Raw genomic sequence first — 22,362 nt, forward strand, 5'->3', positions numbered from 1 at the left:
GGCGGGGAATATAGGCTGGTCACCAAGGACTGAGTGCTGGCGGTTTGTACCCACTGAGGCATCTCCCCAGATCTACCTTATTGATTTTTTTGTTTTGTTTTGTTTTTTAACTTCCAAATGGATATTTGACTAGTTTAAATTGGAGTTGTAATATCTATTTGATATTCCTTTTTGGCTTGTTCATTTATTTTCTTTTGTTATTATTGTTGTTGTTTTGAAACAGTTTCATGCAGCCCAGGCTGCCCTTGAATTTGCTATGTAGCTTAGGATGGCCTTGATCCCTCCTTCCTCATTCTCTTGAGTGCTGAGATTACAGGATGACTCTTTTTGATGGGAAAATAAATGGTTTTGTTGTTGTTTAGGTTTTTTTGAGTTTTGTTTTGTTTTTGGGTTTCTCTGTGTTGCCTTGGCTGTCCTAGACTCACCCTGTAATCCATGCTGGCCACAAACCCCTAGAGATCTGCCTGCCTCTGCCTCCAAGAGCTGGGATCCAAGGTGTGCACTAGCACCACCGGGTGGAAGAATAAGCTTTTCTTAAAAAAAAAAAAAAAAGAAAAGAAAAAGAAAGAAAAGAAAAAAGAAATTGAGGCTAAAGAGATGTCTCATCAGGTAAAAGCTCTTTCCTCAAAAGCCTGATGACCTAAGTTTGAGCCCTGGAACCCATGTAAGAAAGCTGGATACAGCAGTGAATATTGTAAGAAAACTGGATACAGCAGTGCATATCTGTAATCTCAGAATCCCTATGGTGAGGTTAGACAGACAGGACGGTAGGCAAGTTAGCCTCTGACCTCCACATACACAGCATAAATGTGTGTGTGCGTGCACTCACTCTCAAATGCGCACACACACACACACACACACACACACACACACAACAAATATAAAAAGGAAGGGAGGAAAGAAAGTAAACTCACCGGAGACCCATTTGCAGGGACAAAGAACCTTCTGTAGAGAGCAAATCCCATGTCTGATGCAACTAGAAGAGAAGACACGCAGTGAAGCCTAGGATTTCCACATCGGGCAGAGGTTTGCTCCCCATAGCAATGTCTTGTTTTGGGGGCTGGAGAGATGGCTCAGCGGTTAACAGCACTGGCTAGCCTTCCAGAGGTCCTGAGTTCAATTCCCAGCAACCACATGGTAGCTCACAACCATCTACAATGAGATCTGATCTGATGCCCTCTCCTGGCCTGCACTATATATGCACACAGAGCACTCATTAAAAACAAACAGTGTCTTCTCTCACTCAGCTGCTGCGCCAGTTGCTGTCCTCAGAGATCTCCTTCCATTAACTCATTAATTCTCATAACAGCCTAATGAAGTGGACATTATAGGCAGGAACCATGATACTTGGCATCAGGAACGTACTAAAAAATTAAATTCTCTGGATCAGCCTAGACAGGTGAGTGAGAAATTGAGGCCAAGGGTGAGTCTCCTGTGTCTCAGAAAGACTTCTGAAAATTCTAGACTTGAATTAAGGATGAAGAGGTAGGTGATGGGGCCAGGAGCTGGGGAGTGATACGCAGGGGCCTGTGAGGCAGGGACATTAATATTTGACTTTGACATCTGAGTGACAGGAAGGCTCTGAGGATTTGAGGGATAGATGACACAAAGCTGATGAGATTTTTGGTTTGCTTTGCTTTGCTGGTGTCAGGGAAGGGTCATTTTGGTTGTTAGGGAGGAAAAAAGAAGCAAGAACAGGAGCAGAGACCAGGTAGAGGATTGCCTTACCAATCCAAGTTAGGGTTATGGTGGCATCTTATCCTCACAGAAGCCAAGACACAGACTGTGGCTGTAGCTCACTAAGTGGAGTGCTTGCCTACAGTGCAGAAAACCCTGAGTTGGATGGCTGGCACTGTATAAATCCATGTATGATAGCACGTGTCTATAATCTTAGTGATCAGGAGGTGGGGGCAGAAGAATGAGGAGTTCAAAGTCATCCTCTGCTACATAGCAAGTTCAAGGCCATCCTGCTCTACATGAACCAATCTCAAGCCTCTCTTCTACATCCCCACAAGTTGAAAATTGAGAAATTTAGGAAGAAGGTGGATTATCTCAGTAGTTTCCAAGCTTTTCCTTTGCAGACAAAACCAGAATCCAGAACAGAAAATGTTAAGTGAAGCTGCTGTGAGAGGCATAGGGCACCCCCAGAGCTTGTCCTGGCACACCACCAAGGCACCTCTACCAGCGGACAGTTCTTCCCAACAACAGATCATCAATCACTCCTCCTGGTAGGGTAGGGAACCGCAAGAAACCCTTCCAATGAAGGCTGAAGATGAGATTGTGGCTGTAAAGTGCCCATGGAGCTCACTTACCTATCAGAATGATGATGAGAAGCCTGACGATCCCAAAGGCAGGAATCATTTCTCGAAAATTCTGGGAAAGAGGTAATAAAAATAATACAAACTGTAGGGAGATGGCATCTCAACACCACTACTCTCTCTTCATTAGCTTTTTCTTCTCTTTTTTGTTTGTTTGTTCTGCTTGTTTTTCAAGACTATTTCTCTGTAGCCCTGGCTGTTCTGGAACTCACTCTGTAGGTCAGGCTGGCCTCAAACTCACAGAGATTGCACTACCTCGGCCTCCTGAGTGCTGGAATTAAAGGTGTGGAACACCACACCCAGCTTAAAGCAATGTTTATTTCTCAGATATTTGGAAGGCAAACCATAGCTGCAACAGCCAAGTTTTAAAATGCATTGGGGGTGGGGGGGGGCTGGAGAGATGGTTCAGAGATTAAGAGCACTGGCTGCTCTTCCAGAGGTCATGAGTTTCCCAGCAACCACATGGTGGCTGACAACCATCTACAATGAAATCTGGAGCCTTCTTCTGGCGTGCAGGTGTACATGCAAACACATCATTGTATACATAACAAATAAAATGCATTAGGGGAGGACAAAGCTGCTGTACTTTGGAGCATAAAACAAGACATAATGCTTAATTTTATAATGTAAATTACATAATTTCATTAGCCAGTAATTAAATATAAGTAATATGAAATCAACATTTAACATGTCAGTAAATGGGGAGATAAGTCTGTAAAATACTTCTTGGCTTTCTGGTTAACATTCTTTCATTATTTCACCCTTTTCCCCTGTGGTAGTTAAGAAAGATTTAACTAATATCTGAGCATTTCTTTCATTTTCTACAGGAACTGGAGCCAGGAGTAGGCTATTTTTCTTATATTTTCAAAAAAGTAGTGTATGTCTGTTGATTGTGTGTGTGATTGTGTATATGTGTCTATATGTGTATTTATGTACGTGTTTGTGTGTATGCGCTTGTGTGATTGTGTGTCTCTGTGTGTGTGTGTCTATGTGTATATGCCCATGCCTCACACGTGGAGATGACAAGACAACACATGAGAATTGTTTCTCTCCTTCCACCAAGTGGGTTCGGGGATTGAACTTGTGTCCCAGCTTGGTGGCAAAGGCCTTTACCTGCTGAGTCTTCTCACTGGCCTGAGGATGTTATTTTTAATTGGACTTTAGCTCCCTGGGAAGAAAGTTTATTGTTTGGAAAGGAAGGGAGATGCAACTCAATAAATCAAAATACAGTCTGACTTAGAGTTTTCTTTTTCTAGTGGCCAAAATAGTCTCAGCTCATAAGAACTCAGTAAATGTCGATAAATCAGGATTCTCCGAATCAAACAACTATTCGTTTATAAAGAAAACAAAAACCGAAGTCCTGCGGGAGCTGGAGAGAGGGCCCCGGAGGGTCCAGGTTTGAGTCTAATGCCCACACGATGGCTCACAAGCATCTGTAACTCTAGTTCCAGGGGATCCAAGCCCTTTTTCTGACCTCCACAGACTCCAGGTGCACACATGGCGCGCATCTGCACACGCAGGTAAAATACACACATAACAAAGGAAGCATTTTTTAAAATCCACAAATGGGGTATGGAGGTACATGCTTGTAACTTTGCCATGTACGAGGGAAAAGACCCAGAATCCAGGTGAGGATCAAAGTCAGGGCCATCTTCTGGTACTTATCAGGTTCTAGATATCCTGGGCTACATGAGACCCTGTCTTTAAAACTTCCGTTCCCCAAATTCTTACCACTATAACATTCATAAAATAGCCTCCCATCAGTGCATAGACTCCTCCTGAAGCACCCACAAGAGACTTAAGGGGATCAAAAATGGAGCTGGCAAGGGAACCTGGAGAAACAAAATACAAAAGGTCAGATGGAACTCTAAGGATTGTGAATAAAGTAGGATTAAAAGAAAATCTAAAATATGGGAAGTTTTGAACATTTCCATGTTATCATACCCTTGTATGCCATGTAGACTCAGGCATGCCTGTTTACCTCCCCAACGTTTCTGAAACTTTAAACATTTATTAGGAATGCAATAAAAGCTGGTCAGTGGTGGTGCACGCCTTTCATCCCAGCAACTCAGGAGGCAAAGGCAAGAGGATTTTTGTGAGTTAAAGGCCAGCAGAGCTAGTTCTAGGACCTCCAAGGCTACACAAGAAACCCTGCCTTGAAAAAAACAAAAACGAAGAAGAAGAAGAAGAAGAAGAAGAAGAGGAGGAGGAGGAGGAGGAGGAGGAGGAGGAGGAGGAGGAGGAGGAAGAGGAAGAGGAAGAGGAAGAGAAACGAAACAGTAAAACAGAAACAAGAGCTCAGACTCTGGAGCCAGAATCACTAACTATGACTATGACTCCAGGACATGATTTCACCTCTCCTATCTATAATGTGGAAATATCAATAAAACAGTTCCCAATAGGTTGTGAGGGGAAGCAAAACAATCGATACATGTATCACAGGAAAGCACTGCGGGATGTTTTGTAGCCTTGCTAGCTGTTATTTCAACCCGGCCAGTGGGATGGCTCCGCTGGTAAGAGAACTTGCCGCCAAGCCTGAGGGCCTGAGTGTGGTCCCTGGGACCCAAGGTGGAAGGAGAGAGCCAGCTTCAACGAGTTGTGTTCCGACCTGTACAGGAGTCCACACACACACACACACACATTGCAGGATGCTTGATCCCACTGTGAACCCCAAGGTTGTGAACCCTAAAAACCCATTTCTCATTTGGTGTGGCCCCACCCTAACAAACACCTTTAATCCAAGATCTTTCTGTACATAGGATTAACGGTAACCCTAGGGTCAAGAGGTGGAGCAAGAACCCAGCTAACAGGTTAAACAGTAGGGAGGGACATTGAGAGGGAAATTCAAGACAATGTGGAGAGGTAGTAGGGGCTTTTATCTTTTTGGCCTTCTCCTTCTGGGATGTGAGCTAAGTAGGAAGGCTTTTGTCTTCTGGGACGGTGGCTGAGTAGGAAAATCAGCTGCCTCTCTGAGCTGGTAGGTTTTTCACCCCAATATCTGGCTCCTGAGTTTTAATTATGAAATTCAGACCTTTGCAATTTTGTTTTTTAAAAAAACATATATGGGCAGAAGAGGTAACTCAGAGGTTAAAAGCACTGCCTGCCCTTCCAGAGGTCCTGAGTTCAATTCCCAGCAACCACGCGGCGGCTCACAACCATCTATGTTGGAATCTAATGCCCTCTTCTGGGATGCAGGCATACATGCAGATAGAGCACTCATATACATAAAATCTTAAAAAAGAAACCCCATATATTCATACACACAAACACAAAAAAACGCATGAGCGTCATAAATCGCGTTCTGCGTTCTTAACTCCCATAATTTTAGAAAAGAGCTGGACCAACTGAGCCATCTCATGTTCTAGAAGCGGCCTCAGAATCCTTCTTAACGCAAAGTACACTCACATCCTCCAAGCGAGATGAAGCTTGCTTCCTAACCTGGCCCTACACACCTGGACCAGAAGACACCACGAGCACTGAGCTATCTTCTCTATGCTTCTTACTCGTGCCATTCGGCATCTTCCTCTCATGGCTTCTCTTCATTCCTTAGGATGTGATACAATCCTCATTTTGTGTGAAAAAAAGGAATGTCTCAGGGCTGGAGGTTTGGCTCAGCCGGTATGAGCACCTGCTGCTCTTCCAGAAGACCTGGGTTTGGTTCACAGCCTGTGCCTAGTGGCTCACAACCACCCATAGCTCCAGTTCCAGAAGCTCTGATGCCCTCTTGTGGTCTCTGCAGGCGCTGCATGCACGTGGTGGACCAGCTATACAGGCAGGCAGAACTCCCATACTCCTAAAGATAAAGGCTGCGCTGAGGAAGCCCTCGGGAAGGAAGGACTTTCCCAGAAGAAGTTTTCATGTGAGGAAAGGATGGGGGAGGGAAAGAGGTGGAAGAGGAAAGGAGGAGAAGAAACATCTCTTCAATAGGCATACCATGGTACTCTCAAAGACACACATACTCTAAATACATACATACACAAATAGAATGAGAAGTTGGGCATAGAATCCCAACACAAGAAAGGCAGAGGTGGGACTGCCACAAGTTCAAGGTTAGTCTGGTCTACATAGGGAAATCCTGTCTCAAAAACCAAGAATGAAACATAATAAATGGAGAAATTATACCACAGCAAATTCACCAGGTAATAAAAATATAATAAACAGATTTTGTTGGGTTTTTAGTGTTTTTGTTTTGTTTTCTTAGTTTTGAAACAAGGTCTTACTATGTAGCCTTGCTGTCCCGGAACTTACTATGTAAAGCAAACTAGCCTTGAACTCACAAAGATCTGCCTGCCTCTGCCTCCTGAGTTGTTAGGATTAAAGTTGTATGTTACCACATCTGGCCTGATTTAGAAAAAATTAAATTGAATTAAACATTAAAAATCTTTCCACAAAACAAATTATAGGCTGAAACGGCTTTATTGCTGGGGTTTTTGGTTGGTTAGTTGTTGGTTTAGGTTTTTGACACGGTGTCTCATATAGACCTGTTGAGACCTGCTTTAACCTTTAGCATAACTGCAGCCATTTTGTCTTTAATCTCCATTTTGATCCTAAAGTGAAATGAAGTTCAAGTTCTCAGGCTCTGCCTGCCTGACATAAGAATAGCCTTTAACTTACAATAATAAAATCATAGCAGGAATGATAAATATGTTCTACTTGAATTAATGATAAATGTGTGCTCTACTTAAACAATGCCACAATACCCTGCTATGTTCCTTTCTCCTACAACAGTGGGGAACTGAGAAGTCCCCAAGCTCCCCCACCCTAAATCCCAGCCAATCAGCCTACAATGCCTTATCTAGCTACCTATGCCCAATGTACCTGGAATAGAATCGATTCTTTCCTTTAAAACCTCACTCTGAGAACAGCTCAGGGTCACAGCCTTGGTTCCCGAGTCCAGACTGTCCCACTGACTAGTCAGACTTTGCTAAGCACTCAGTAAACTTCCATCTGCCTGAGTCTGGTGTCTGAGTGGTCAGTGTGCAGCTGTTCCTAAACCATAACAGGCTGTTTACAAACTTGCTATGTAGCAGAGGATGGCCTCGAACCCCTGATCTCCCTGCTTCCATCTCCTACGTGTTAGGATTACAGGAATACACCCTACTCTACCTGCTATGTGCAAGGCTCTGGTTGAGTCCCAGCACCACTGCCTCCTTCGATCATAATTTTGCTGAGCCTTCTCCATACTACTTACAAGGCTAAGACACTCTCCCACTTGTTGTATGAAACAAGCATCGCTTTAGTGCTCAACGAGGAAAGACGTTGCAAGAAAACTACACTCGTGACTATGGCATGTGACTCAGTGGGAGAGCAGCTGCGTAGATTGATAAGTGCCCTGGGTTCAATCTCCAGCAAAGGAAGGAAGGAAGTATAGGAGGGAGGGAGAGAGGGAGAGACAGAAGTGGAGGACAAGAAAGGGAAGGAGAGAACCCTGTTTCTGACCTCAGCTGGTGCTTGCTCTCATATACATAACCACACACATACACATAATTAAAAACAGAAAATTTTTAATTTTTTTTAAGATTTATTTATTTATTATACGTGTGTTTGCAAGTACACCTGCACACCAGAAGAGGGCACCAGATAGTAGATGGTTGTGAGCCACCATGTGGTTGCTGGGAATTGAACTCAGGACCTTTGGAAGAGCAGTCAGTGCTCTTAACCTCTGAGCCATCTCTCCAGCCCAAAATTTTTAATTTTTAATTAATTGAATTCCATTGTCTATAATGTACCATAACCAAGTGTCCTCCCAGAAGCAAGCTTGGTTTAACACTGGAAAGTCTGTCAATGTTATTCTCCATCTCACAAGCCAAAATGGACAAACTACACAGGAAGACAAAGTCAGTTCATAAGAAGAGAGGGATGAGGAAAGAAAAGGAGCTACAGATGTGGCTTAGCTGTACAGCCTTGCCCAGCAAGCATGTAGGCAGTGGCTCGAATCCCCGCCATGCCAAAAACCAAACAGGGACTGAAAGACAAGATCCAAACGAGGAGAAAATACCTGAATGTCTTCTACAGTTACATTAAAAAAAAAAAAAAGTGAACCAAGCTGAGTGCAGTGGCCTGTAATCCCAGGACAGCCAAAGCTACACAAAGAAAGTCTGTCTCAAAAAACTTAAAAAAAAAAAAAAAGAAAGAAAGAAAGAAAAAGAATGTAAACAAAAAATGTAACTGGGCAGATGAGTTAAACAATTTAAAAAAGACCAACCATACTAAACTATGAGTCTGTGGAAGTTCAGAGGATGTAGAAACGGTCTGCTTCACTGTCTTATGCCCTACACAACGTGGATCCCAGGGCCACGTCCCCAGAGAGTGAGTCTGTAGGTCTGGTGGGATCTGAGAGGCTTTACGTGTACTGAGCTCTTCAGGTGAAGCTGACCACCAGTCAGCTTGGGGGGGGGGGGGTGGGCTGGCGGAGGATGGCACAGCTCACTCTTCAATGTGCTCCTGTGAATTTATTAAAAAAGAGAGAATTCTAACTATCTGGTCTTGTCTGGTCTGGTCTGACCCAACACTCTGCCTTAACAGTTTCTTCTGTGGATCCATGGACACACCTCACAGGTAGCAAGTGTAAGCAGAACCCAGGGTGACACTGCAGATGGAAAGTAAGGAGAAAAGGCAAAGTAGGGAAGACAATTTGGCCAGGAAGGCAAGGGTTACAAGGAGCTTTCCTGGCATCTTGCCTTTCTTTTGACCACTGTGAATTGCTAGGAAGTAGTCTGTTTGCAGAAGATGATTCCCAGCAGCAGTGGGAAGCACAGATCTGAAAGGTAAGAGAAATCTGCCAAGAGGCAATGGCCAGAATCACCAGAGAATCTGAAAAATTGTTCCCATGCTCCCACAGGGTTTCTGCTCTGGTACTGGGCAAAGCTAAGTCGACGGGCTCAAATCAAGCCATGAGCAGAGGTGGAATGTACAATAGACACAGGAGGCATGCAAGTCCACACCTCTGCATTCAAGGACAGGACAAAAAGATGCAGAAAGAAAAGATGGTGAAACTGGATACCAAACAGTAGACAAGATGTCTGATGGGAAGCTAAGCCTCTCTTTCTTTCTTCCTCTCTCTCTCTCTCTCTCTCTCTCTCTCTCTCTCTTTCTTTGTATTTATTTTCAAGAGAGGGTTTCTTTGTATAGCCTTGGCTATCTTGGACTCACTTGGTAGACGAGATTGGCCTAGAACTCACAGAGATCTGCCTGCCTTTACCTACCGAGTGTTGGGATTAAAGGTGTGCGCCGCCACCACCACCCAGAAGCTAAACCCTTTTAAAGCTCTCTGTTTACTGTAGCTCAAGACTGCTGCCTGCTGACCACACTACTGTCAACCTCCAGGAATCCTTCCATACAGCAGTTGACAAACAACCTCCCATGAACACTAAACTGAGTTGAACTGTAATCCTTAAACCACAGGTTGACGTCCAATCCCAGGAACAGTATTGGAAAACAGGATCTTATTTGAAAATAAATAAAGGCTACACAGGAGAGGGGGGAAAAAAGCACCAGATGTGGTGGCTTGCACTGGATAATTTTATGTAAACTTGATACAAAATACAATCATCTGAGAGGACGAAACCTCAGTTTAGAAAAAAAAAAAGAGCTTTCATTAGATCATCTGTAGGCAAGCCTGTGGGGCATTTTCTTAGTGATGGATGTGGGAGCACCCAGACCAGATCACCCCGGGGCTGGTGATCCTGAGTTCTATAAGAAAGCAGGCGAAGAAAGCGATGATGAATGAGCCAGTAAGCAGCATGCCTCCACGGCCTCTTCATCAGCTCCTGCTTCCAGCTTCCTGTCCTGCTTGATTTCCTGCCTTCACTTCCTTCAGTGATGAACAGTGACATGGAAGTATAAGCCAAACAAACCCTTTCCTCCTCAACTTGCTTTTTGTTCATGGTATTGCATTGAAGCAATAGAAACCCTAACCAAGGGAGCTGGAGAGATGGCTTAGTGGTTAAGAGCACTGTCTGCTCTTCCAAAGGACCTGGGTTCAGTTCCCAGCACTCACATGGTAGCTCACAACTGTTTGTAACTCCAATTCTAAGGGATCTGAAACCCTCACACCAATAATTTAATAAAATAAATTATTAAAAAAAGAAAAGAAAAAAAAAAAAGAAACCCTAACCAAGACATGGCTCACGCCAGTAATCTCAGCACTTGGGAGGCTGAGGCAGGAGGATCTCATGTTTGAGGCCAGGTCAGACTACATTAGAGAGTTCTTAGGCCACTTGAATGATGGGACCAGTCTCAGAAAAATAAAGGAAGGAAGGAAGGAAGGAAGGAAGGAAGGAAGGAAGGAAGGAAGAAAGAAAGAAAGAAAGAAAGAAAGAAAGAAAGAAAGAAAGAAAGAAAGAAAGAAAGAAAGAAAGCTGGGAATGCAGTTCAGGAGAGTGTTTGCATAGCATTCAGAAAACTGCTGAATCCCCAGTACCACATAAATCTATAATCCCACAGATTGGGAAGTGGAGGGAGGAGGATCAGAGGATCAGGCTAAAAAAGCCAACCTGGGCTACAAAAGACCCTCTCTCAAACATCAATAGGGAAAAGGGTAAAACAACCCAGATATCCTTCAAGGAGTGAACAGCTAGACAAGACCATAACACAGAATACTGCTCAGCAGTAAAAAAAAAAAAAGTGTGTATTCCTGAAATGACACAAGTAAAGAAGTGAGATCAGATTAGTGCCTATCAATGATGAAGGAGGGATGTGGGAAGAAAGAGGTTGAGCCATAATATGGTAGTGAGAGCACCTGGGGTGTTGTGGGTGTTTGCTATCTTGACTGCATGACTGTGACTATCTTCCTTGTGTTGCTGTGTTAAAATTTACAGGATGGTGACATGAGGACAAGTGGCCAAAGGTCCTTGGGATCTTGAGGTATTATTTCTTATAACTCATGTAAATCTATAGCTTTCTCAAGATTAAGGCATTTGTTTGTTTGTTCATTTGTTTGTTTGTTGAGACATCTATGTAGCCTTGGCCATCATAGAACTTGCTAGGTAGACCAGAACTCAGAGATTCACCTGCCTCTGCCTCCCAAGTGCTGGGATTAAAATCTTGCACTACACCCGGCAAAATGTCTTTGTTAAATGCAAATCTGGCTGTGTTACTTTCCATAATCATTATTGTAGCATTTTAGGAGATTCGAGATCCAAACACCAAGCTGCTTGAAGTTGCAAGCTGTCTAAATTCCACGAGGATGCGAGATATTTGAGGACAGCCACTGTGACTTATCTTCATGTGCTTGTACTATCTCTAACATCTAACCTCTGGCTAAATTATCTGTAATACTTACCATACTCCCTAGCATATTATATGACCTGTACATAATATGCTAGAAGGCAATAAATACTGACTTTAGTAAAAAGTTCACCTGTTATGTTTGGTTTCCATCCTAAGGGCCCAGAAGTGTTGATTCCATGTCACCCTCAGAGCACTGACCTGCCAACACTCCTGCCAGGTACACCAGCCCCACTCGGAGGCCTTTGTGGACCATTTCCAAGGGGATACCCAGAACGAGCTGCATAAAAAGATTTCCCACGATATGCTGGACTCTGCAGAGACAAACACGGATCAGATATCCAAGCAGCAAGAGGCTGTCATGGGAGACTTGCATGTGATATTTCTAGTTAAGAACTTGATGGAATTTTATTTTCTATTTCAGAGAGAGAGAGAGAGAGAGAGAGAGAGAGAGAGAGAGAATGCCCCCCTGGTGGCCGGAAGAGGGCTCCAGATCCTTTAGAGCCAGAGGCACAGAAGCTGTAAGCCTCCATGTGAATCTTAGGATCCAAGCTGCAGGCCTCATGATTGAGCAGCAAGCACTCTTAACCACAGAACCATCTCTCTAGCTCCTATAGTCTAGTGTGTCTAAGCAGGCAACTCTTTTATCTGTTTTGTTCTGCTTTTTCTCTTATCTGTTTTTAAATAAAATCTTACATGAAGCTTCGATATGTAAAGCAAATAAAAGCCTCTTAGCAATATGAATGTATGTTATAAGTTCTGTTTTACAACAACTACAACATGAAACAAAGACCAATGAAGCTGACTTAAAGAATGAAGCCTGTAATCCCAGCTCCTGGGAGGCAGAGGCAGGCAGATCTCTATGAGTTTGAGGTTAGCCTGGTCTACAAAGCTAGCCCAGGACAGCCAAGGCTACCCAGAGGACCCCTGTCTTGAAAAATCAAAAGAAAAGACTGAAGTCCAGGCATGGTAGAGCATAACTTTAATCCCATTTCCTGGGAAGCAGAGGCAGGTGTATTTCTATGAGTTCAAGGCCAGCCTGGTCTACAGAGCTCCATGCCATCCAGGCTACATAGTGAGACCCTGTCTCAAATAATAATAATAACAATAATAATGAGGAGGAGGAGGAGAATTTGAGAGATGTTCTTGAAGCTCAGAAAGTAGGTACAGCTCTTGCTTAGCAAACATGAAGCTGTGGGTTGTATCCTCAACACCAAGTCCTTACACGCTGCCTTGTAACATGATCATTTTGAACCAGCATGAGGTGGATTACATGGATGAAACTCAATTCACCTGATACCACAGGGCTTCCCCCAAAGAAGTAAGAGAGCCACAAGCTATTTGCTGACCACAGTGGACATGGAGGACCATAGATGATTTTTTTTTTTTTTTGAGATGTGTAGCCTATGCTGGCCTTGAACTCCTGACTCTTCTGTCTCTGCCTCCCATATACTGAGACTGCAGACATGTGCCATCACCTGGTTTTGATTGAGGTCTGGAAAGGCTCTCACATTTATGAAACTTTAAACAAAATGTCAGGGGGTTGGGGTGGGAGGATAGCACACACCTTTAATCTTAGCCCTTGGGAGGCAGAGGCAGGTGGATCTCTATGAATTCATGGCCAGCCTGATCTACAGAATGAGTTCCAGGACAGCCAGGCATATACTGAGAAACCTTGTCTTGAGAGAAAGAGAAAGAAAGAAAGAAAGAAAGAAAGAAAGAAAGAAAGAAAGAAAGAAAGAAAGAAAGAAAGAAAGAAAGAAAGAAAGAAAGGAAAGAAGGAAGGAAGGAAGGAAGGAAGGAAGGAAGGAAGGAAGGAAGGAAGGAAGGAAGGAAAAAGAAAAAGAGAGAAAGGAAAGAAAAAGTAAACAAAGCTGGAAGTCAAACAGAGCCTCTCCTGTTTTTGTTACCCATTTTTTTTACCTTGCTCCCTTCCCTCATTTGTGTGTGGTGTGTAGGTATTATGTAGTTGCACCTACTGAGGTTAGGTACTGGGTCTCCTCCACCATTCTCTCTACCTTATTCCTTTGAGGCAGGGTCTCTCCCCCTGAACTTGAAGCTTGTGTTATTCAGCTAGGCTGGTAGCTAGCAAGCACCAGCAGTCTTCCTGACACAGTATGGGGATAGCAGATACACGTGAGGCTGTGCTCAGCCAGCATCCCTAACTACTGTGCCTTCTCTCCAGCTCCATCTGTACTGTTTCTATGCCTCCTTACGCTACTATTTAACTGATAGGTAGTGCGTGAGTTAAATTATACTACTGTTGTTGAAAATAAAATGTGTTGAGCTAGATAGTGTTCATTATTAGCCCCATAATTATTACAGTGGCATTATTTAACACACTATCAAAAATAATAAGACACAGACACCTGTTTGATTTTTTTTTAATTGCCTTATTTACCTTGGGCTGGGCAGATATTTCACCTACACTGTCTCAATAACCTCACCATCCATCTCCCAGCCCCCATCCAATGCCATCTGCCTTAACCATTCTTATCTGGGCTACCATTCCTCCATAATCTTATAAATACTTACATTTATTCTCTCTTTTCTCCATCCACGCCATCCTCGGAGTCCTTCCTCCTGGCCCACATAGTTCTTTCTCCATGCTGACCCATCATGGTGTCCTCCTTCCTCCTCTCTTCCTGTCTGTCTGTCCTCCAAACCCTTGATCCTTAGCCCCACCCCCTTCTTCCAGCCTTGTCCAGATACAGGCTTTCATTATTAACTAATCAGGAATAATATCTTAGTTGGTTTACACAAGAACAGAGCAGTGACCCCATCTCAAGAGCCAGTAATTAGCATCAAAATACAAGCATCAGACCAACCCCCGACATATACACATAAGTCAAAATGCTCACAAATTAATTTCCTACAGAGTGTGTTTGGGCAGGCAGGCTGGCCATTCAGCTCTACCACTTCATTACCTAAATGGACCACTGGATGACGTCCAACAGGTAGGGTGACCTACTTTTGGTTTGACAGTGCTTTGGCCTCAGCTCATTAATATTCCTATATCAAAACCAACATTAGACAGCTTTGCAGAGCATAGCACTCCTGGCTCCCGAGGGCACCAGAGCACACACACACACACACACACACACACACACACACACACTAATGATAACAACAACAACAAAAGTTACAAACAGATTAGTGGAAATTTGGGGGGTTTTTTGTTTCTCTGTCTTTCTTCCTTCACTCCATCCCTTCCCTAACAGGGTCTTACTATGTAGTCATGAATGACCTGGAATTCTGTGTAAACCAAGCCAGCTTACAATTTAGAGATCCACCTGCCTTTGCTTCTCTAGTGCTGGGATTCAAATTGTGCTCCGCTACATCCTGTATAATCTTATTATATTTGTGCGTGAGTGCATGAGTGTATGCCTGTGTGTGTGTGTGTGTGTGTGTGTGTGTGTGTGTGTGTGTGTGTCAGAAGACAAATTGCAGGGGTCAGTCCTCTCCTTTTACCATGTGGGTTCTGGGGATCAAACTCAGGCTGTTGAGTTTGGCCAGTATCTTTACCCTCTGAGTCATCACTCACACACCCTGTTTTTGTTTGTCTTTTAAGGCAGAGTCTGGCTATGTGGCTGGCTGGCCTGAAATTTAATGTGTGGGCCATATTGGCCTCAGACTCATCATGATCTTCTTGCCCTGGCTCCCAAGTACAACAGGCATGAACCACCTTGTCCGGCCTAACAATTACTTATGATCTCTTCTGATACCATTGACTTGGCCATCGTTCCTTACCCAGCATGGACCAGCATGTATGAGATAAACCTCCAGGCTTCCTCCCTCTTGTCAGGTCGGTACGTAAAGGGACTTTCCAAGATCCCCGTGTCCAGAGTGATCCACTGCTTCTGGGGCTTCCACACGGCGTAATAAATGAACACGGCCAGCTGTCAGAGAGGGTTGATCATGGATGTTAACCAAGCTTTCTCTTGGGGGGTGGGCCCCATGAAAACCCATGGGCAGGAATTGTGTCTAAGTGGTTAGCTCTCCGTGGGCTCAGATGAGACTGAAATCAAACTCCTCCACCATGCCCCCACCGCGGTCATACTTCCTCACGATGAGCAGGTGTTGGACCAGATTGTAATGATGACTCCCTGAGTCCCCCTTCTCCTTCCTTTCTGACACTCTGATGTCTGTCACGATGTCCTCTCCAGCCCTTCCTGATTACATCACCCATGTCGTGCTCTCCTTCACTCCAACTTCACAGCCCAGAAACCCGAAATGATGAAGGCCAGTGCCCCCGGGATGTCACGTGATAGCCTCTGCTCATGCTGTGATGGGAAGGCACTTTACCTCTGTGCCATTCTTCCTTCACTCTCCCAACTCTAGTCTAACCCTGAGAAAAACCTCGGACAACCCCAGGCGAGGACACTCTGCAAGGTACCTGACCAATATACTTCATCTTTATCAGGGTCATGAGAGACTACTGAGAAGTTGCCATGAGTCAGAGCAGCCTGGGGAAGCAGGACAATGTTCTGTAGTGTGACACCCTGTATTGGAAGGGCGAGAGGATGAGGAAGAGGACATTAGCGAGAAAAAATTATCAAATCTAAGTAAAATCTGGAGTAAAATTAACAGTGCAGGTTCAGCCTCCTGAAGATAAAATATGAAATCCAAAATGCTCCAAATTTTGACATTTTTGAGCCACCAACATGACACTTCAAAAAGTTTTAGAAATCTAGAGAGCTGGCTCAGTGGTTAAGAGCACTGGCTGATCTTCTGGAGGACCCAGGTTCAATTCCCAGCACCCATACAGGAGCTCACAGCCATCTTTAACTCCAGTTACAGGGAATCTAATGCCTTTTTCTGGCCTCTGAGAGCATGAGGCACACATGCCGTACACAGATATATATGCAGGCAAAACACTATACACATAAAAAATAAAATTTTAAAAAACAAGTTTTAGGCTTGTGAGTGCACATCCATGTGGAGGCCATAGATCAACCTCAGGTATTGTTTCTCAGGTACCACACACTTTGCTTTTTGAGACAGAATCTCTCATTGACCTGAAGCTCAAACAGAAGGCTAGGTTAGGCAGCTAGCAAGCCTCAGGGACCCATCCATCTGTCTCGATATCCCTAGTGGTGGGATTAGAACTGAAAACATGGCTCAGCCATTAAGAGTGCATACACTACAATGGCAGAGAACCTGAGTTTAGTTCCCAGCAAACAGCTTACAACTGCCTGTAACTCCAGCTCCAAGGAATCCAGCGTGCCCTCTTCTGGCATCCAAGGGTACTTGCACTCACATGCACAACCCTCCCCACTCCCACACATATATAGAAATAATTTTTTTTAATTCAGAAATATTCTGAAACGTGGATGCTGAAGAGATGGCTCAGTGAACAAAAGCATTCAATGCTTTTCCAAAGAACCAGAGTTCAGTACACATATCAGGTGACTCACAACCATTTGAAACTCCAGCTCCAGAGAGATCCAATAACTCTGGCTTCTGCAGGCACCTGCACTTACATACAATTAAATAATAAATATTAAAAAAAAATATTCAGAGATGTGGACCACTTCTGATGGAAGCAACACTATGCCAACATCAATGTTTTAGATCTAGCTAAGATACTTTGGAGCTATGTAATATTAACAATGGAAGAATTGAGGGCTTTCTATTCTATTTCTTGCAATTTTTCTTTCTTTCTTTCTTTCTTTTTTTTTTTTTTTTTCTTTTTTGAGACAGAGTGAACCCCAGGCTGGTCTTGAACTTGCTATGAAACTGAGGGCGACTTTGACCTTCTGATCCTCCTGTCTCCAGTTCTGGGTAAGGGACTACAGGTGGGTCCCACTGTGCCTGGTTTTACAAAATGTCGGGGAGTGAATCCTGGTTTTTCAAGGTGCTAGGCAAGCTATCAACAGGAAGATATCCACTACTGGTCCTCCTGTAAGAGGCAGCTCCTACGGCGCCTGCTCCAGGACCTCACTGTGGGGAGCTGTGCTCTCAAAGCATAGAAGTCTTAAAAGTGTGATCATCTCCCATTATTCTCCAGCGCCTCCCTCCTCCTCACATACCCTCAGAACTGGCAGGTGCGTGGTCCTACCAGGTAGTCCAGCTGCATAAGAACCCAGACACAGAGCTTAACGCTTCCCAGTCTTGCAACAGAACCCCATAAGAAAGTGGAGCGCTATGTCCCTTTAACCTACTCAGCCTTGACAAAGGAATCTCCTGGAAATGCCTGCACATTTGCCATAAGAGGTTTGATTCCTGCAATGATTAATTTTATGTTCAATTGGACAAGATTCAGATAGACTTGGGTATATATTCAGACATTATTCTGGATGTTTCTGTGATTTTTTTTAACTGTTTGTGTATTGTCTATTCGTTAACTAAGTTAGTTAGTTGGTTAGTTAGCTAGTTAGTAAATTACTTACTCACAGCATCTCACAGCATCTCCATGTAGCCTAGGCTAGACTCAAACTTACTACATACCCCAGGTTCTCTTAAACTCAAGATCCTCCTGCTTCAGTTTCCAAGTTCTGAGGTTACAAGATCATGCCACCATGCCCCTCTGAGATCATCTTTTTTTAAGATGTATTGATTTATTTAATGTTTATGGGTGTTCTATCTGAATATATGCCTGGATGCCAGAAGAGGGCTTCAGAGTCTGTTACAGACTGTTGTGAGCCACCATGTGGTTGCTGGGAATTGAACTCCGCACCTCTGGAAGTGGAGCCAATGCTCCTAACCACTGAGCCATCTCTCCAGACCCCTGCTGAGATCATTCTTCGAGATGAGATTAATATTTAGCAGCCCTTTTCCTCCATCTTGTGAATGTATTCCTCCCAACCAGATAAAAGCCCTAACAGGAAAAACAAAAACAAAAAAACTGTTTCATGAGGAAAGGAGTCTGCTAGTCAGTGGCCTTGAACTCAACATAAAACCCTTGGTGGGGTCTCCACTGCTTGTCCTGAAGATGGTGAAGCTGAAACCTCCCTCACTTTTTCAGTTCCTTCCCTCATACCTTACTGATCCTGTTCTGCAGGAGAGCCATGCCTGCTACTGCAGTCCCTGACACCAAAGCCAGGGGTTAGTGGGGATCAACAGGATTACACTAGGGACTTCCTAATGCCCCTGAAGCCATGCCCTCCAGGCAGCAATCTCTCCTAAAACAGCAGTCTAGGAGAAAATCCTTGGTATCCCAAAGCTCGGGCGGGCCTGGCTCTTCCCAGTCACTAAGAGTCATCCCACCTCTCTAAGCTTTGCCCTCTTTCAGGTCACAGTCTGAGAACATATCCCATCGGCCCAAACATAGACACCCACAGCACACGCCACATTTTCCCTCTGAAAGCTCAGGCAGCTGGTGACTGTTCTAAATATTTACCCCAGACTGACCTGACCAACCAGTCTATTTTGCTTTGTGAGATAAAGCCAATGTGCGAGCTGAACATGGTGGCGCATGCCTGTAATTCCAACGCCCAGGTGACTGGGACAAAAGGATTACAGTGAGTTTGTGTGGCCAGCCTGAGCTACGCAGTGAGCTGGAGGCCAGTCTGGGCTACAGCACCAAATCCCATCTCAAAAATATAAAAATAAAAAGAAGAAGAAGAAGAGGAGGAGGAGGAGGAAGGAGGAGGAGGAGGAGGAGGAGGAGGAGGAGGAGAAGGAAGGAGGAGGAGGAGGAAAGAGGAGGAGGAAGGGAGGGAGGGAGAGAGGGAGAAAGGGAGGGAGAGAGGGAGAAAGGGAGGGAGAGAGGGAGGGAGGGAGGGAGAGAGGGAGGAAAGGAAGGAAGGAAGGAAGGAAGGAAGGAAGGAAGGAAGGAAGGAAGGAAGGAAGGAAGGAAGGAAAGAAAAGACAAAAGCTAATTTGCAGGCTCAGAGTTCTCTGGTTTCTAAAGATGGGACAAGCTAAAATGAAATGAAGCTAGTAAAGTCAGTCAGCCCTGGGCAGTGGCTTTTCATCGCGGATGAAACCAACCCCTGGGTTGTCAACCGCTGAGGAAACCCGCTCTGGGAGCAGGGAGTGGGCGGGGGCTTCGTGTGAGCTGCCCTCGAGCCTCTATGCCCCCTTCCTACGTGGCTTCTTCTCTAGGTCGGTTTTGTCCCCACTTTGTCTGCAGCTTCCGGTCTGAACTGCTGTGCACCCCTCGGCAGGCGGCTTTTACCTCAGCCAGGCTGATGAAGATGATGAAGAGCGGCGGGGGGAGGCAGTTGGCTCTCTCCAGGTATGTTTTTCGGGCTGGCTCGGGGAGCATCCACTTAGAGACCATCCTGTGGACCTTTCTGCCCCTGGGGAAGGCTTTACCTTCCCCGTCCTCTCTCATTTTCTCCTCCTCCTGCTCTTCCTTTCCCTCTCTCTCCGTGTCCAGATTCATACTCTCCATCTCCACATTGTGAGCGGCAGCCATTGTCCTGGTCCTCCCTCCACCTAAAACAGACAGAAATTTCAGGGGAAGCAGGGTGAGCCTTGGTCCACAGACTGTGGCTCTTTTCTGGGATCTTTGGGAAAATGTTTGTTTTCCTGGTCCTTGCTGTGTGTAGCAAGGAGGCAGCTAAAGACGACCAAAATGGCCTAAACCGCCTAAGTGGCCCCAAATGATGTTTTCACTGTATTGTTTTGCAACTGTTTTAAAACACTGGGATTTGGGGCAGGTGAGACAGGTGTGTGTGTGTGTGTGTGTGTGTGTGTGTGTGTGTGTGTCTTTCCGTCTCTCTGTGATAGCCTAGTAGAAAACAAAGAAACAAAAATCTTGCTACGAAACCTCCACATGTTCATTGTGGTACACACCCATGCAATAAATAAATTTAAAAAAAATTTTAAAGCAGGGAATCTAATGCTCACAGACGTTAGATGTGTAGTAAACTCTGTGTTCTTTACTTTATAAAAACAAAACAACAGCAATAAGAAGCCATGGGCCAGTGAGGTAACTCAGTAGGTTAGGGGGTCTGCTGCCAAGCTGGATGACCTGAGTTCAAGCCTCTAAACCCACTCTGTGGAAGGAGAGAGCTGACTCCTCACAGGTGTCTTCTGACTTCCACACAACACCCAGGAAGTAAAATTTTTAAAATATAATTTACAGTGGCTACATAGATCAGCTGAATGTGGTGGTAAGCACCTGTAATTCTATCACTTGAGGAACAGAGAGGCAAGGGGGGTAAGAGCAGCTTCTGCAATATGAGGTCCAAGCAAGTCTGGGCTACGAGAGACCTTATCCAAACAGGTAAACACATTCTTTTAAGTAAAAACTGCATCTCCGTGAAGTCAGATGACCAAAATTAAAACTCAGTTTGGAGACTAAGGATGTACCTCGATTGGTGGCATGTTTGCAGAGCATGTGCAAAGCTTTGGGTTTGAACCCCAGCACCGTGTAAACTAGGTGTGGTTGCTCTGTCATCCCAGCACTGGATGGCGGAAGCAGAAGTTCAAGGTCATCCTCTGCTAGGTAGCCAATAGGAGGTCACCCTGAGATACACGAGACCAGTCTCAAAGCCAAGGTTTTAAAAAAAAAAAAAAAAAAAAAAAAAAAAAAAAAAAGCACAGTCCTTGCTGAGGGTAACAACATGGCCCATAGTTCTAACACTCAGCAGACTGAGGTAGGAAGAGCACATCAAGGCCCGGGGTGTGAGACCAGCTGGACTACAGCTCAGCAATAGAAAAGCCAAGTTCTTCCACGTAAGGGTACCTCCTGGGAGCCAGACACGTTAACCCCCAGTCACTTTTTCATTTTATTTATTTATTTATTTATTTATTTATTTATTTATTTATTTTGAGACAAGGTTTCTCTGTGTAGCCTTGGCTGTCCTGGACTCACTTTGTAGACCAGGCCTCAAACTCACAGAGATCCGCCTGCCTCTACCTCCTTGAGTGCTGGGACTACAGGCATGTGCCTCCGCACCTGGTTCCAAATTAGTTTTTTTAAAACTATGGTAAATAACAGGAAAATGGGCTCAACATCTAGTCTGATGACTTGAAATCCATTCCTAGAACCAACGTGGTAAAAGAGAGAATTGACCCCCTCTGCCTACAAAATAAATAAATGTAAAAAAAATAGCAACATAAAACTATGTTAACCATTTAGAGCATACAATTTGGTGATATTGATTGTGCTTACAATGTTGCGTGATCATTGACATGCTCTGGTTCCAAAAGGTTTTCATCACCCAAAAACTTACACCCATTAAGCAGTCACTGTCTCCCGTATAGTCTCACCCTGGTCTCTTCCAACCACTAATCTGCTTCTGTGAACAGACAATGTCTGGACAGTTTGTGGAAATGGGATCCTGTGTTTTCTTACTTGCTTCTGTCACTTACCATGTTTTCAAGAGGCATCTATGCGATAGCATGAACTACAGTTTTCTTTCCTATCTAATGAACACATAGCAATGCGCAGCCACCTCACATCTGGGCCACCCACTCGTCTATTGAGAGACAAGTTCTTTCCGCCTTGTGCCTACTGTGAGTAAGCTGCAGAAACATCCCTGCACAAGGCTTTGTTTAAACACCTATCTTTAGTTCTTTGGTGCATATAACCCATATGCTGAGCTGTGGTAATTCCAGGCTTGACTTAATAGGTGGCGGCCCTAAGAGTCCATTCTGAAGTAGAGATGATTTGGGCTAATATATAAAAGACAGCTGGACAATGGGTGAATGGATAGATAGATGATGGATGGATGGATGGATGGATGGATGGATGGATGGAAATGTCGAATGCAGGGCCTATTTTCACAAGCAACTCATTGGGAATCAGATCAAATCCACCTTATTTCCAGAAGGCTCTTCTTGGGCATGACTCATGTTACAATGGGTTACACTAGGTGAATTCACGGAGGTAGCAAATTCTTTCTACTTTATTTCTCTA

General features: G+C 44.4%; 1 protein-coding gene and 1 long non-coding RNA gene across 6 annotated transcripts in view; one reads left to right on the plus strand and one right to left on the minus strand.

The window, feature by feature from the left end:
- LOC110540095 (uncharacterized) overlaps positions 1-22,362 on the plus strand; it is a 123,567-nt gene that overhangs the window by 57,108 nt on the left and 44,097 nt on the right. For 3 of the 4 annotated variants that reach the window (XR_009590625.1, XR_009590624.1, XR_009590626.1), the window contains exons 2-6: positions 11,138-11,183; positions 11,706-11,934; positions 15,118-15,355; positions 15,766-15,938; positions 19,624-19,728. This is a non-coding gene — a long non-coding RNA (uncharacterized LOC110540095). Of the gene's footprint in view, positions 1-11,137; positions 11,184-11,705; positions 12,291-15,117; positions 15,356-15,765; positions 15,939-19,623; positions 19,729-22,362 lie in introns of those variants that run through there. The other variant, XR_009590623.1, reaches the window with a different exon arrangement.
- The window catches only part of Rhbdl2 (rhomboid like 2), a 44,123-nt gene that overhangs the window by 2,317 nt on the left and 19,444 nt on the right, over positions 1-22,362 (minus strand). For both annotated transcript variants that reach the window (XM_021626883.2, XM_060379605.1), the window contains exons 2-7: positions 19,669-19,931; positions 15,297-15,445; positions 11,748-11,860; positions 4,050-4,150; positions 2,313-2,373; positions 915-976 (exon numbers count right to left, since the gene is read on the minus strand). In XM_021626883.2, the coding sequence (XP_021482558.1) occupies positions 915-976; positions 2,313-2,373; positions 4,050-4,150; positions 11,748-11,860; positions 15,297-15,445; positions 19,669-19,911 (729 nt within the window). In that variant the 5' untranslated portion in view covers positions 19,912-19,931. The remainder of the gene's footprint in view (positions 1-914; positions 977-2,312; positions 2,374-4,049; positions 4,151-11,747; positions 11,861-15,296; positions 15,446-19,668; positions 19,932-22,362) is intronic.

Source organism: Meriones unguiculatus, chromosome 3 (assembly GCF_030254825.1).
Source record: "Meriones unguiculatus strain TT.TT164.6M chromosome 3, Bangor_MerUng_6.1, whole genome shotgun sequence".
Lineage (NCBI taxonomy): Eukaryota > Metazoa > Chordata > Mammalia > Rodentia > Muridae > Meriones > Meriones unguiculatus.